The sequence below is a fragment of the Caenorhabditis remanei genome, chromosome II (genome assembly GCF_010183535.1).
Source record: "Caenorhabditis remanei strain PX506 chromosome II, whole genome shotgun sequence".
NCBI lineage: Eukaryota > Metazoa > Nematoda > Chromadorea > Rhabditida > Rhabditidae > Caenorhabditis > Caenorhabditis remanei.
Window position 1 is genome coordinate 14,280,662 of NC_071329.1, and position 15,706 is coordinate 14,296,367.

General features: G+C 36.3%; 7 protein-coding genes across 7 annotated transcripts; 5 read left to right on the top strand and 2 right to left on the bottom strand.

Annotated features, from left to right (window-relative positions):
* Positions 1 to 2,040: 2,040 nt before the first annotated feature.
* On the top strand, positions 2,041 to 2,976 carry GCK72_006882 (uncharacterized protein; the record flags this gene model as incomplete). The annotated part of the gene is made up of 2 exons (XM_003110009.2): positions 2,041 to 2,130; positions 2,341 to 2,976. The coding sequence occupies 2 exons, from the start codon at positions 2,041 to 2,043 to the stop codon at positions 2,974 to 2,976; spliced, it is 726 nt and encodes a 241-aa protein (XP_003110057.2).
* Positions 2,977 to 3,110: 134 nt separating this feature from the next.
* Positions 3,111 to 4,644, bottom strand: GCK72_006883 (uncharacterized protein; the record flags this gene model as incomplete). Its single annotated transcript, XM_053725867.1, has 5 exons — positions 3,111 to 3,188; positions 3,240 to 3,282; positions 3,341 to 3,452; positions 3,989 to 4,520; positions 4,564 to 4,644. 5 exons carry the CDS (start codon positions 4,642 to 4,644, stop codon positions 3,111 to 3,113), a joined length of 846 nt encoding a protein of 281 aa, XP_053590061.1.
* Positions 4,645 to 6,147: 1,503 nt separating this feature from the next.
* Positions 6,148 to 6,417, top strand: GCK72_006884 (uncharacterized protein; the record flags this gene model as incomplete). Its single annotated transcript, XM_053725868.1, has 1 exon — positions 6,148 to 6,417. The coding sequence occupies one exon, from the start codon at positions 6,148 to 6,150 to the stop codon at positions 6,415 to 6,417; it is 270 nt and encodes an 89-aa protein (XP_053590062.1).
* Positions 6,418 to 7,315: 898 nt separating this feature from the next.
* Positions 7,316 to 7,612, top strand: GCK72_006885 (uncharacterized protein; the record flags this gene model as incomplete). Its single annotated transcript, XM_053725869.1, has 1 exon — positions 7,316 to 7,612. The coding sequence occupies one exon, from the start codon at positions 7,316 to 7,318 to the stop codon at positions 7,610 to 7,612; it is 297 nt and encodes a 98-aa protein (XP_053590063.1).
* Positions 7,613 to 7,929: 317 nt separating this feature from the next.
* On the bottom strand, positions 7,930 to 9,390 carry GCK72_006886 (uncharacterized protein; the record flags this gene model as incomplete). Its single annotated transcript, XM_003110023.2, has 2 exons — positions 7,930 to 8,662; positions 9,326 to 9,390. 2 exons carry the CDS (start codon positions 9,388 to 9,390, stop codon positions 7,930 to 7,932), a joined length of 798 nt encoding a protein of 265 aa, XP_003110071.2.
* A 1,988-nt stretch (positions 9,391 to 11,378) lies between these two features.
* GCK72_006887 (uncharacterized protein) lies at positions 11,379 to 13,788 on the top strand (the record flags this gene model as incomplete). Its single annotated transcript, XM_003109898.2, has 7 exons — positions 11,379 to 11,538; positions 11,581 to 11,680; positions 11,729 to 11,771; positions 12,780 to 12,908; positions 12,960 to 13,178; positions 13,222 to 13,634; positions 13,689 to 13,788. The coding sequence occupies 7 exons, from the start codon at positions 11,379 to 11,381 to the stop codon at positions 13,786 to 13,788; spliced, it is 1,164 nt and encodes a 387-aa protein (XP_003109946.2).
* A 491-nt stretch (positions 13,789 to 14,279) lies between these two features.
* On the top strand, positions 14,280 to 15,060 carry GCK72_006888 (uncharacterized protein; the record flags this gene model as incomplete). Its single annotated transcript, XM_053725870.1, has 2 exons — positions 14,280 to 14,369; positions 14,425 to 15,060. 2 exons carry the CDS (start codon positions 14,280 to 14,282, stop codon positions 15,058 to 15,060), a joined length of 726 nt encoding a protein of 241 aa, XP_053590064.1.
* Positions 15,061 to 15,706: the final 646 nt, after the last annotated feature.

Here is a 15,706-nt window from a genome sequence, read left to right on the forward strand (position 1 = left end):
TTTGCTGGCATTAGGTCCCACTTAAAAGGTTCCCTTGTAAGTATTGTTGTTTTTTTTTCATATCGAATCAAATATTGCAAACGAAGCATTTCATGTCTTCTTACATTCAAAAACATATATTCCAGTCCACGATCTCTAACTCTGCGAAAAAGAACTACAAGAAACGTGAACCCGATTCAATTATTTTATTTTTTGCATTGAAAGTGCAGTTTTTTTCAAGTTTTCAGACATCGCAATGGATTAAAAAAGGACCCATCCATCAGAATTGTGGAAAATTGAATTAACTATCTAATGATCCAAAAAACATGAATTTTGGTCTGAAAATTGACTTTTTTGATACAGAAAAAAAAAGATTTTCAGAAAATTGAGTAAAACTTTTTGGCAGAAAACATTTTCCAACAAAAATTGAACATAATGTACTCGAGGATAATGTGAAACTGTTACACTTTTTAGAAAAATAAATATTGGATGAAATGACAGAAAATCTCAATTGTCTGAAAGTCTGTTTTTCGGTATCAAAAAAGTCAATTTTGTCCAAAATTCACGTTTGCTGGCTCATAAGATGTCGTTCAGAATCTCCGCGTGGAATTTTTAGAACTTTTTGGATGAGTTTGAATGAAGAATTGCTTCAGATTTGATTTTTTAAATAAGTTTTTCTGGATTTTCGATTCTTTATTGAGTTTCTCAGCAGTATGTAGATGAGTTCGAAGTTCCGACACAGCAACAGCATAATGATGTTCTGGAGCAGTTATTGTGCAGTCTTTAGCTGAAATAAAAACACAGAAAGTTCATTTTTAACCAGTTTTCTTGAATTATCTCCTTTGTCCCTTGTCATGCCCCCGGTGTCATTTTCTGAAGGTTTCACATCGAATTTATGAAATTTTGAGCATCTAAAAATTTATTTTCTAAAAATTATACAACAAGAATATTGAAAACTCCGATTTTCAGCATCCCAAACGCCACAATTAGAAATAAATAATGGTGGCCGAAGTGGTGGCTGTTTCTAGTCCGCCGCCTGCGTTTTCTCTTCCATTGTCTGCGTCTCTTCAGTTTCCCCTCCTCTCGTACCCCGTCGCGGACCTCGATTGATGTCGGTACATAGATTCGCATAAGAGGGGAGGCAGCGCAGTGTTAGTCGGTTTTAACCCAGTTACTCAAGGTACGCTGGAGTTCCGACCATTCGAAAGAATGTGTTGAACAACTATAACTTTTGGAACCGCTCTGCTGGGGTTATCCGGCGGAGCAAAAATAAAAATGGACTAGGATGAGATGCTAATGCTTATAGAAAAAATGAATCAAACCTGGAAAAAGAAAGATTTTTAAATACTGTTTCTGAATGAAATATTAATATTAGATTTGTTGTTTGTTCCGTTATCTGAAATTGTGAAATCGCAGTTAGAGTTAGTTGGATATCCGAATATCTCAATACCTATTGTTAAGTACTTACATGAAAATTCGTCTATTAAATTGTTTCAGTTCAAAATATGAAGATGAAAATACAATTCGTACTAAAAACTCTGCTCAAAACGGTTTTCAAACGTGAAAAACTCAAGATCTCTCACAAAATCACCACGCCAGTGATTTCAACTTCCGGCACGTTTTCTGCCACTTTCCCCAAACCAAAAATAAAGGAAGCGAAACTAGAAATGAGATTTGGCTTCTATTTTAAAAAGTAGATAATGCTAATTTGGTCGGACTTACTTCTGCTCTTTTGGTACAAGCCACGCTTCATCAGTTTTTTGGAAGAGGTTGGATGAAGTGAAGAGGAAAAAAAGAATCACTCATTTTGAACTCATACTCATGATGAATGTTGATTTCTCGACACCCTCGTGGCTGATTTTATATCTCGAATTGATGGGAAGTGTCTCCTTGTTTTTGAATATTGGAACACTTTATTTAATTATTTGGAAAAGTGAACGAATCGACAATTTTAGATATTTTTTGTTGTTGTTTCAGGTTTCCGAGTGGCTAATTTTTTTCTATTATTTCTTTGGTTTTCAGATTCTATGCACTCATTCGGATTTACAATTCAACTTTCTTATGCAACCTCTTCCATTATCCCCGTTACTCGCTGGTCTCTGTAATGGATTTCTGGCATCTTATTGGGAAATTTGGGCTCATCATCTGATTGTGAGTAAGGGGAAAAGGGCTCTATTCCAGTTTAGATGTACTTTAAAACTAGAACGTCCCTTAAAACATTTAGACGTCCCTTGTACACTAAAAGTAATTGAAAGTGCTCAAAAGTACTTTAAATACTTTTTGGGACGTTCGAGTTTTCGAAGGCATCTAAGCTGGAATAGAGTCAAAGAAAGTTATCTGAAACCTGAAAAACAATTTCAGTCATTCCTCACATCTTCATTTGTCGCTCAAATAGAATGTCTTGTATTCTGTTTCATAAGGAAGCATCAATCAATTGCAAAACTATCATATCGGCATGTCATAACGGATATTTGGTATGTTTTCGGAACGATTATTGCTGTTTTCCTACCGATTTTTATTGGATTACTGTTCAATCAGTCTGGAATGAGGAGAGAAGAACAGATGGATTATGTGAGAGACAACCTTCCACAGTACAAATCTGGATTCGAAAGCCTCCAAAATTTTGTGATCTACTCTGCCAACCCTTGTCTCATAGCAATGCTTGGTATAACTTTCACTGGAGGGTTACTCTGTGGAGCACTATTTATACTTCTTACTCTCGACATGCTCAAAATGCTCAAAGAGATTCAACGGAAGGTTTCTGTCGTCAACTTCAGAAGATATAAAATTGCGGTAACTAGCTTATTGGCTCAGTTTTTGTCTTCATTCCTATTATCTGTTCCTTTATTTTTCTTCCTTGTTCTGGCTGCTAGTCAAATCGAAAATTCAAATGGAACAGCGAAATTTCTGGTTTCAATTATGCCATTTTATTCACCAGTTAACGCATTGGTCCTGGTTTTCACTACTCCGCCATATAGGAATTTCGTTCTTCGGTAAGTTGAAATTCTTTAAAATCTTTGAAAAATCATATTTATTAATTCAGAAAATCAACCAAAACCAGTTTCTCTAGAACAATGTTTCCCAGCCAAAGTTCATTGACTAGACTCAAAAGTTTCTTCTCGATGACGTGATCATACCATCGTTCGACTTCCAATTTCTGTATGCATGATATTAACACTTTTCTGTTGTTCACGTGAATCCATTTTCTGCTGTAATTATGTATATACTTTTTAGTTGCACAAATGAATCATTTGGCTTACTGATTTGAAAGGAAAAACTCGGAGCACTGAACCGGAAGCTTTTCTGAAAACAAAAAAAATCATGAAAATGATGTGTTGAAGTTTCAAAGAAAAGTACTAACCCGAAAATGAACCCAAATACAACTTCTCTGAATTGAGAAGTGGTCATAGTAAGAACGATTGCATTGACTATCGGGTGGAGGGCACCGGTAAGAAGGGTGATTTCCACGAATACTGAAAAAAAAGTTTGGGAAGGTCAAAACTGAAAAATCGGTTATTAGCACGACATGTGTCTTACAGCCAGGGGCGTAGTTGTAAGAACTGTGTCGAGCTAAAAATAATTTTGACTTTTTTCAAAAAAAATTAAAATTTTGATTTAAAACACACGGTCTGGAAGTGAGTATTGAAATCAACAGCGCTCCGCTGAAATCAGCGAAAATTTTAGCGCGAAATTCAAAATAAAGTTTTTATTCAAATGTTTTATTTGCTTTTTAAATAGAATTGATCTCGAAAAGATGCGCGGCAGACGAAAAACTGTCCAAAAATTCTGAAAAACTGATATAAATCGGCTCAAAAAGTGGTCGATTAAGCTGCGTATCAACTTGCCACAGTGAAACGTCAAATTGAAAAAAAAAACATTAAAATTTGAATTTCCCTCCAAGTCTTGTGGAACGCGTTTAATTACAGTACTCACTCCCAGACCCCGTAAAATGGGCCAAACTGGGCACGGCCAGAGACAAGTTTGCTAATTTTAATTGTCCAAATCTCACATTGTGCTTTATCAAAACTGATTAACGTGAATAACACAAATCCGGATAGCGGTACCAGCAACAACCCTGACGTCGCAAATTGCACCAAAAGACTCTTCACCGCCGACTGATATTTCTTGAAACTCGCCGCGGACACTTTCTTTTGCAAAGTCTTCAACATTCTGAATATATCCATTGTGATAATAGTAAATGCTGCTCCACAAACGAGTGCTCCACAACAAGCACTTCCAGCGAGAATGAGACTCCAAAAATTGAATTGATAGATAGAAAAGTTGGGAAGTTTCGAGAACTCGTCATAGTATTCTGGGTGTTTCAATTTGATATGAGCTAGTTGGTCTTCTCTTTTCATTCCAGATAGCACAAAAACTACAAATGCACCAATTGGAGTGAAGATGAAAAATACGATTCCACCGTAATAATAGGTATCTGATACAACATTGTAACTGATAACTCTTCCGATGTTTTGATGTTTTATTGCGAAACAAAACACAAGACATTCCACTTGAAATATCATGGAGGATAGTTGGAGACCCTAAAATTTATATTTCTGAAATCTGAAAAACTAAAAAACTCACTATTAAATAATGAGACCAAATCCCAAGATACTTGGCTACAAACCCTTCACAATACCCGGCTAAAATAGGAAATAGAGGCATCGGTTGGGAAAAAATAGTGTATTCGAGAACAGAGTTTACACTGGCAATCTAAAATTGACTTTATTTTTCTGCTCAAAAATAACGGTTAAAACCTGAAATAGCAAGTTATAAAATCGATACCGCCCATCTTTTTGACTTCTTGTGTAAACAAGATATACTGTGACACAACTGAACAAAAATGAAAGTGTACCGATTGAATAAAAACTGACAATAATCCAGGTTGCTGGTTTAAAGCTAATTGACATTTTTACAAGGAAATAGTGGAAAGTAAAAGAACAAATACGATTAAAGACGGAGATTGAGGTTTTTTCAAGGAACAGATGGAAAAGAAAACTTTTCGATACTAAGACATAAATTGTTCTCGCGTTGAGCCGACTGGAGGTAATTGGGTTTAGTCATGTTCAAGCGACGCAGTTTTTCAGGTACATGGGAAATATGTCATTATGCCGAAATTACATCTATCAGACATTGGGTCTTTTGAGATATATGCTTTGATTTTCGGTGTGTTTTAGTGATTTCGGTTACCGTAAATACTGTATTATAACGGCATGCCGTTATATTTTTCAACTGCCTCCCAGATAAATTTTGAGATTTTAAAAACTCATTAAATTTAAACGAAAAACCTTTTTTTGGGCATTCTTTTTGTCGATCAAGACGTTATCCATCACGCTGCTTCTAATCAGAAACAAGGAAAAACACCGGGATATTCATATTCATGAATTCTGAGTATTGATGGGGTGCCGTTATAATACAGGTGCCGTTCTATTACAGGTGCCGTTATAATACAGTATTTACGGTATTTTGTAAGTTGAATATGATTTTGCGATGTCCAGAACAAGAAGAATAAAATAAACAAGTCAAAAAAGATAAGTCATATGGGTGTTTATGAAATATCCTTGAACTCAAATTGAATAAAATAAATTTTGTAAAGCAGGTATAAATTTCGAAACAACATTCATTTTAACTGGTAACGAAGAAAATACTGATTGTTTAGATCAGCATAACTTTCAATTTTTACCATTGTGCTTTTTTTTAAATAAAGAAAATCTGTTAGCCGTATGGCATGTGTGTTTTCATTTTTTTTTTCATTTCAAGGAGTAGCCATAAAGTTTCCTTTATCAATGCTTGCAGTTGATAAGCCCGAAGATCGGAGATGAAATCGAAAACAAAAGACAAAAATATAATAGAGGTACACTCCCTGGTCATAAACATTGAAATATATTTCGACATATTTTGACATGTTAGCATTATCTTTTTCGATGTGCTGTTTATTTGCTTAAAAAGCGTTAGAAACGGGTGGTTTCTCCATTTCCTTACTTGCTCACTCTTATTGCTCACTCCTATTCAAGACAACCGTCTAACTCACATTTTAATTGTTTATAAAAGCTACATCAGTATATTCCTCCCGTGTTTTCTACTCCAAAATATATCATTTTCTTATATTAAAAAAGTAAACAATTGTTTCTTTAAATTTAGACCGTCTCGCTATACTTCCGCACGGCAATGGGTGACAAACCTGACAAACCACCGGCTCGCAAGGTTGTGGATGGAAAAGTTGGTGATCTCTACTATATGCCAGAAGGTTATGAGGGCAAACATAAAAACGCCATCGGAGTTCCCGTGGATCCGCCGCGTGATAAACCGCCACCTGGTAAACCTATGCCCGTTCCAGCTGGTGATGGTGGGCCCGATCCTTCTAGCATTATCATTTATAAACGTCCAGATTTCCGCAAAGTAAAGAAAAATTCACCTGCTCTGCCGCCGAAGGAGTAATACATCCAGTGGATACCATTGTTTTTTTTCTCTCCCACTTTCTATATATGTTTTTTTGAATAATGAAAATATGTTCAGTTAACAAGCCGTATTATATTTACAGAATACTCTGAGCTCATCCTGAAAATGTAATTTTCGATTTTTATCATTGCCTCGTTTTTCTGTATACAAAAGAAAGTATGTGTGTATGTTTCATTTTTGAAAAAGAAACACATCGGTCTTTTTCACCTGGGTCGTAGCTCAATGCTAGAGCGTTCAATTTAGAAGGGAAGTAACATAAGTCAATGCCTTGGTCTGACACCAGTCAATTTTTTTCTTTCCCGGGAGGAGCCATAAAATTTAACTGAGCTTTCCCAATGTTTCCAGTTGATAAAGTGGATGATCGAAGTTCGAATCCGTACTACTAAAGTTTAAAATAAGTGTTTGATAAAATACTCATGTGTCGTAAAAAACTGAAATAAATTTTGACATAAAAAGTTTTTTAACTTTTTCTTTCTCTTATCAACAATCCTTGTTGACATTACTTCCTTTGACGCGATTTTTATTTACGTAAAAATGAGTCTTCTTGTCATCAAATACTCGTTTATAAGCGTGAAAACGAGTGGTTTCCTCATTTTCTCACTTGCACACTTTTCATCAAGAGAACCATCCAACCCACATTTTAATTTTTATAAATTTTTGGATTCAGATTGTACAAAGATTATCGTCCTTCTTATTTTCAAAAAAGAACTATAGAAGATTCAGACTGCAAGATTGACTTTTTAAAGACTTCAAAAAAAACATGTCAACATTATTTTACTCTCATGTTTTCTACTCCAAAATTTAAATTTTTCTTTTATTATAAAAAAAAGTAGAAAAATGAAGATTTTGCAGACCGTCTCGCCTAACTCCGCCGGCAATGACTGACGACACTGACGACGAAAAAAAACAAAAAAAACCTGCCCGCAACGTTATGGAAGGAAAAGTTGGTGATCGTTTCTTGATGGCAAGACGTTATTCCCGCGATCATGTAGAGGCAATCGGACTTCCCTTGGGTACCCCACGTGGAAAACCAGTGTCCATTCCGCCTCGTGCCCCCGGCCCTCCTGCTCCACATGGTGCCACCGGTCCTTATGATCATCTCGTCGAATATGTTCGTCCAGATTTTCGCAAAGTAGATAAACATGAACCCGCCCTAAAGCCCAGGGACCCGTGAGTACCATTACGATGTTTCTCTCTTTCTCACTCTATCTTTCACGTTCTTTATCTGTTCTTTTTTAATAATAAAACTATGTTCCGTTAATAAGACGATTTCAAGTTAAATATTTTTAACAATAGTTGATTGAGATTTATTTAATTGTCCAATAAGGAATATGTTAAGAATTGCATGCATTTTTTGAAAATAGACTTGTATCATTTGAAAAAGTGGGAAGACAATTGGAGCAGGAAGACATACAACTGAGAATGAGGAAAAAAAATTAGAATCACAATAAATTTGTCATCATAAGAACCAGTAAAACAGAACTGACCAATTTAAACTTTCAACAGTTCCAACTGTCCGTGCTCCTCTATTAACCACGATCGAACACACTCCCAAATCTGATCCGTATTCCTATCGATCTTGAGTCTTCTGATTTCCAAACTTTTTGGTGCCAACATGTTGTTCATATTCCATCTCTGGACGTCATGATCCACATGAAGTGTCTTGACGCGAATCCGCCTTCCTTCCAGAATCTTTTTGAAGAAGTATTCCAGAAAGTTTCTGAATCCCTGGTTATACGTCACGTGTTCCAGCGTTATTCCAGTCAACTGTGACGTCACAGTTAATCGAACGCACGTGAAGTATCTCGCTCGTGACGTTGCCAGCCGATCCTGGAGCCTTTTCAGCCTCTCTCTGATCTCATAGTTCTCAGTGTGCCCAACTTTAATCCTTACAAACGTCGGAAGTCGTTCCAAATCTTTCAGTTTTCTCTCCAGTCGCTTCAATTCTTGAATGTCGTGTTCCCCGATTCCAATGCTTTCATGATCCTTTTGTGTCATGCCGCATTCACCGAACGGCGACAAGTCATGGTCCACACCACCTTGAAGGTTGTTTTGATGAACCCATTGTGGCGGGTCTCCTGCGGTGTATTGTCGGACAACACCTAGTTTGTAGGTTGTTGTGTTGATTTGGAGGAAGGAAGAGTTGATGTGGAGGTAGTCGATTTTCAGCGGAGTGCTCTTTTCGAGAGTTTTGAGCTCGGGACACTTTTGGTTGAGGAGGAGTCTGGAAAAGGAATGGAGTTGGCTCATAGTTCTGTAGATTCTGCCATAAGTTACATACAGTCAACGTCAGTTTTCAGAAGCCTTGTAGACTTCTTCAAGGTACGGTACCGCTCAGAAGTATACCATATTTTGCCATTTTCGATTGAAAATGCCCAACTTTGAGAGTGTGTCATAGTAAAACTTACTGTCACACAAAATAACTTTTAATAGGATCAAACAGACCAAGATCAGAACTCCATTTTTGTCTGTACGGACACTCCCTAGCAAGCTTCATACCCACAAAGTAGTTTCTCCCTCAAATCAACCCATTTCAGTGCAAAATAGTGAGATTTCTGATTTAAACTTAAAATTACTGTAACTCTCTAGGGAGTGTCCGTACAAAAAATTGCGAACTTCAAAAATGAATCTCTACTTTTGATCTGTGTGATCGATTAAAAATCTACTTGATGGGACAATCTTTATTACCATGACACACTTTCAATGTTGGACAATTTCAACTAAAAACGTCCAAAGTTTGTATATTTTTGCCCAGTATCTACAAAAACAACGAATTGTTATGCTAATTTGAGTATAATTCTTTCAAAGAACAAGAAGTTTTCTTCTGAATTGTTCACACAGGTTCTAACCTACTTTACCCCAAAGCCCTGGTTGAAAAAAAGATTACCTGCAATTTGGGTCCATATACTTCATGATTGAATTCAGACTTTCTTCTTTGAAGGGCGTTCCCATTTTTCTGAAAATTCTTATTTTAGTCTCAGTGCCCAAAAACTTTAAAAATAAGAAAATTTTTTTCAAAAATCCCAATTTTTCAAATTTCAGTCCCTGAATCCACCCGGAGAAGCAAAGCAAGGAAAAAGCGGCCACGGAACGACAGAACGGAGAAAAATCGATAGAACAAAGAAAGAAGACACTGTGCGGAAAAGGGCGGAAAGGTAGACGGAGTGGTGAGAGGTTTGGTCTCTTGGTCTCAATCAGAGGTCAACATCAGACTGTGCGGAATAGTGGTCCCCTTTTTCATTTATATGACTGCGCAGAGTCTCGATTGCCCCCTCTTCGTTTCCTTCTCTCGGTTTGCCACGTTCCGATGGAATAGTCAGATAATCGGCTACAGTAGTTCTCGAATCTTTGATGAATCTTCTTGAAATTTTGATTAAAAAAATAAATCAGAAAATCGAGTTGATTTTTTGAACCTTTCCCTCCAACCGGAAAAGAATCGGACCACTACACCATTGCCTATGCAAATATGACGTCAATCGGAATCTGGCAATTAGAATAATAAGAGTGTTGAGAGATAGGACTGTATTGGGTCAAGGTTGGCAAGATTGATCTCTGGTCATTTCACTTTCTAATTGAATTTAGTGGGGGAAAAATATTTTATTCAGATGAAGATTTCTTTGATGAAATCGGCATAATTTTTAAACTTGAACATACTGTATGCCTAAAGTACTGAAAGGTACGGCTCCAAAAAATACGATGACAAAGATCTGAAAATCAGTTTGTGTTATATTATTTATTATTATACAGAAACTGTATAAAGACCACACAGTGTAAGTGCATATTAAATGAAAACTGAAAATTGGAAATTCGCAGCCACAGGCTGAGAGAAAATTGTGCAAATCGGAGTACTGTATTCGCACTAAATATCTGAAAAAAGAAAATGAGTAACACAAGAAAAACTGTTTTCAGTCGAATACTTGGTTGCAGAAAGCTTGATAGACTCAGTTCAGAATCACAATTTTGAGGAACGCGGATAGCAGAAGTAATTCAGAACACAATATTCCGCACAAGATCAAAATCGTTACTTTTCGAGAAATAATTTAATTTCCTCTTCAATTTATCAATTCCTTCTATTGCACCCAGAAGGTGGGGGAACTCAAATAAATCTAATTACGTCTGAATTTCTTGACTTACTTGTCACTCAAAATGTTCTTTCATAAAACTAGACCAAATCAATTTCTTTCCTCCGAATGACAATAAGTTTTCAACCTTCCTCCTGGATTCTGATTTTCTTCTATATCGTCGGTGCAATATCGTTTGTATTCAGTGTTATCACAATATTACTGATAATTTTCAAGCATCAGAAGGAGGGTCGTTATAGGTTATATATTTTTCTGTTTCAGGTATCTAAGGGATAAAGAAATTTACTATACCCATATCTGTTGTTTTCAGATAGCAAGTGCTAACTCTGTCCTCCAATATACAGTATTTTCACAACCAATGCCATTGTTTCCAATTCTCGCGGGATATTGTGAAGGATTTTTAGCGAATTATTTTGATATATGGAGTCATTATTTGATAGTGAGACTACGCCAGCCTCGAAAAGTTAACTTTTGGTTGAATTCCAGGGTCTCCAAATAGTATCCATGATATTTCAAGTCGAATGTCTCGTATTCTGTTTCGCAATAAAACATCAAAACATTGCTCGAACCATCAACCATCATGTTGTATCGGATGATGTCTACTGAACTGGCGTATTCTTTTTTATCTGTACTCCAGTCGCCGCTTATGTGACTTATTGTCAAGCAGGAATGAAGCGAGAAGACCAAATGGAGTTTGTGAAGAATCGGCATCCAGAGTACTATGAAGAATTTTCGAAACTTACCAATTTTGCAATTTATGAATTCAATTATTGGTGTCTATTTCTTGCAATAGGAGCATGTTTCGGATCTGTTGTCTGCGGGTCTGCTTTTATTATAATCACTATGGATATTTTCAAAATGCTGAAAAATCTGCAAAGAACAGTGTCTGCGGCGAACTTCAAAATGTATCAGTCAGCGGTGACTAGTCTATTGTTTCAATTTGCCACATCTGCAATACTAATGGTACCATTGACTTGTTTTGTGATAGTGGTATGGGCTGGGTTGGATAGTACTCAATGTAAGTTTTACTATGAAACATTTTACACTTTGAAAAATTCAGTGTTTATTGAAGTAACGTTAGCTATTGGGGCTCTTCATCCAATAGTCAATGCGGTGGTAGTGACACTGACTACATCGTTGTATCGTGAGTACATATTCAGGTTAGTCGGAAATGCGTTTTGAAGTGCTATTGTATAATTATTTTCCAGAAAATTAGCCACACAAAGGTTCAGAGTGTTTGCGGTAAATTTGGTAAGTGCTCCCAATTTCAGGAATCAAAATTGATTAATAATGTTTTCAGGCTCAATCACAATCTCTGCCTAGAAATTGAGTCTTCTCTGGGTAGTCATGATCAAACAAAAATCAAACTTTGATGTTCGACCAAGAAGTAAAAAAACAAAAAAGAAGGTTCTCTGATTCCCATGACCTCATTCTTTTGATTCCTGGTATCACGTTCTCATTCGTTTTCTCATTCCTCCTTGAGATAATACTCAATTTCCGCTTCACCAGCATCAATGAAAAGTCTAATGAACAAACAACATATGCATATCATCACAAGATATTATCTCACTTCCTCTCAGAGCAAAAAACCTTCAGACTAGTCTTGTCATGACGGTTGACTTCTCCACTCCTTCTTGGCTTATTCTTTATTTTCATTTCATGGGTTCGTTATCAATGCTGTTGAATTGTGGAACTATTTTTCTTATCCTGTTCAAGAGCGATAAAATTGATAATTTTCGATATTTCCTGTTGTTGTTTCAGGTATAATAAATGTACAGTACCGCTCAAAAGGTCATCCACTTTGGCTAATTTCAGTGTTAAATGACTAAATTTGGCAGTGCATTTAGGTGTCATCTGATTATCGGATAAATTCAATTATGTATGAGTTGGACAGGGCAAAAATAGCACATCATTTCTGTAGTTGATCATTTTTTTGTAGGGACACTACCATGAAAGTTTTAGGCTGTTAAAATTAAAAGCTCCAAAGTTTCGCTAACATACTGAAATTAGTCGGTTTCAGAGAGAAATTGCTTTTTAACTTTCATGGTATTGTCCCTACGAAAAAATGGTCAACTACAAACATCATGTGCTATTTTTTGCTCTCTCCAACCCATACAAAATAAAATTCGTCGGGCAATTAGGTAACACCGAAGTATACTGTCAAAGTTGGTCATTTTTAACTAAAAACTGTAAAAGTTGATAACATTTTGTACGGAACCGTAAAAGAATGTCAACCAAGTCAAAAATGTCAAATTCCAGATTCTCTGCATGCATACAGATATTCATTTGACACTTCTCATTATCCCAATGCCACTATCCCCATTAATTGCTGGTACTTGTAATGGAATCTTGGCCACATATTTCAAAATTTGGTCGCATTATCTTATTGTATAATCAGAGAAAACGAAATTGCACTGCTAAACTGATCTATGATTTCAGGCATTCATCATCGCTGCACTCATTAGTCAAATGGAGTGTCTAGTCTATTGTTTTGTCAGAAAGCATCAGATAATTTCAAAGTTAGTGTCTCGTCATGTTTTGTCGAATGGCTGGTATGTCTTTGGGACAATACTAGCTGTCAGTACACCAGTGGCTATTGGATTGGTTTTTAGTCAAGCGGGGATGAAGAGAGAACATCAGATGAGTTATGTTAGAGAGGTTTGTAGGGATGTTCCAACCAAAAACATAAATTTTAATTCAGCACCACGCAACATACGTTGATAGTCTTCTACCACTTGAAAACTTCTCAATTTACTCTTCAAATCATCTCCTTATCATTGTGATAGCTGTCACTTCCTCCGGTGGTTTCCTCTGTGGAGTTCTCTTCATGATGATTACGTTCGATATGCTGAAAATGCTCAAGGAAGTTCAGACAAAAGTCTCTCTTGCCAGTTTCCATCGTTATAAAGTCGCTGTCACCAGCTTATTGGCTCAATTCACAACATCTTCTCTTCTCCTGGCTCCTCTATTCCTCTTCGTACTCTTAGTGGCTAGTCAAATTGAAAACTCTCACGACGCAGCTGAAATTTTAGTGGCTATTATGGCACTTCATAGCCCAATTAATGCTATCGTGCTGGTCGTGACCACGCCGCCCTTCAGAAATTATGTACTACGGTTAGTAAAAAACTGAAGAGATGAGTATTCGAAAAGTAATTAAGCTCGTTGCAGAAAGTCATCATCAAGAAGACAACTAAGAAGAGTCAACACGTTTTCCAATCATAGTCATGGATCATTCACGAGACTAAAAACGTTTTTCTCGTTTCTTTGATAATATTTTTGTAATTATCCGATTTCTGCGCTGATAAAATATTCACTCAACTTGCAAAATATTCTGTTAAAAAAAATTTGTATCAGAATATTTTATGACCGACAAAAAAGAAATGCGCTAGCGTCAACCACCACTCTCCCCTGAAATTTCAATTTCACCTGTTTTCATCACTTTCGACTAAAAACTAACTAAGTAAAACAAATTTTAGTTGAAATCTCTTAAACTTTCTGACTCACCAGCTCAACCATGGATATCTCTTTTGATCTACCAACTTGGCTTGTTGTCTATTATCACTGCATAGGGACTATTTCCTTCATTTTGAATTGTGGAACCATATTTCTGGTTGTGTTTAAAAGTGACACTATTGACAACTTTCGGTATTGCATTTTGGTCTTTCAGGTCTTGTTTTTAAACTAGAAATTAACTATTAATCTTGAGAAATTTTTTCCCAGATTCTATGTACCCTTACTGATTTTCATCTCACATTTCTGATGGAGCCGATCCCTTTATTCCCTATCATATCCGGATATTGCGCCGGCTTTTTTGCGACTTTTTTCGACGTGTGGTCTCATTATTTGATGGTATTTATATATTTTCAATACATACATTTAGAGAGTTCAAAAATATATAATTTAGGCATTCATGGTAGCGATAATGTCGGCACAAGTGGAATGGCTAGTTTATTGTTTTATGAAGAAGCATCAGACTCTGGGAAAGATTATGTGTCGACATGTTTGTCCCAGGTTCCTATTCATGCTGGGTGAAATTGGGATGCCATTTTTTCCAGTTTTGGTATATATCGCTTTTTGTAAAGCTGGAATGCCAAGAGGGGAACAGATGAGTTACGTGAGAGAGCACTACATTCAATTCGTTTCCGGTTTCTCATCCCTCAAAAACTTTGCGATCTACACCTACAACTTTTGGTTCATATTAATGGCTGTCATTGCAATATTCGGAGGAGCATTCTGTGGCCTTGTGTTCACTCTTTCCACGTGGGACATGTTCAAAATCCTTAAAGGAGTGCAAAGAAAAATCTCAACTACAAACTACAAACGTCATCAAGCCGCCGTGCGAAGTCTTCTGGCTCAATTCGCAGTAACTTCTATATGTCTATGCCCTCCTGTTCTATTTGTTGTGGTTATTTTAAGTGAATTTAGATATGCACAAGTGACTGTTCAGTTCTTGTTGGCAGTTTTTGCATCTCACTCATCGGTTAATGCTGTTGTTCTGGTTATGACAACTCCACCATTCAGAAATTACGTGTTGAGGTAACTAATATGAAAATTTAATAATGATGACATCGAACTTTCAGAAAACCAATGAGGAGTCAATTTGTAATCAAAGTCTCTGTTGCTAATTCAGGTTTTTGATGATCTTTTGAGTTTTTTTGTACAAAACTTTGTTTACTGTTTCTGAAATGAACAACATTTTCAAAGATACGTGCATTTTTACAAAAAATAAAAGAGCCAAAGATTAGGTTGCTTGGTTTTGCAAACTAGAGAAAAGTACAATGACGAGTTCTCTAACAAATGAGAAAAAAACATTTCTAGTTTAGAGGGAACGGGCAGAGATCCCATAAATGCGTCAAAGTTAAAAAATTCGGAATATCCGGAATAACAGATAATCAAAAGCAGATCAGATTCAGAAAAGATAGGGAAAAGAGCGCCATATTTTGAGAGAAAATCGTGTACTGGGGTACTGTATTCGCACTCAATATCTGAAAATGAAGATGAACCATAATTTTTTTGATAAAGATTTTTATGTAAATTATATATTTTTAATTTGGACGTACAATAAACATTTCCCAGTTAGAAACATACTTGCCCAATCTGAAACTGAGGTATTCCTGCCAAAGAATGAGGCAAAGTAAATGGTTGATCTACCGAAGTATTAGGGAAGGGCACGTGCCATACGAAAA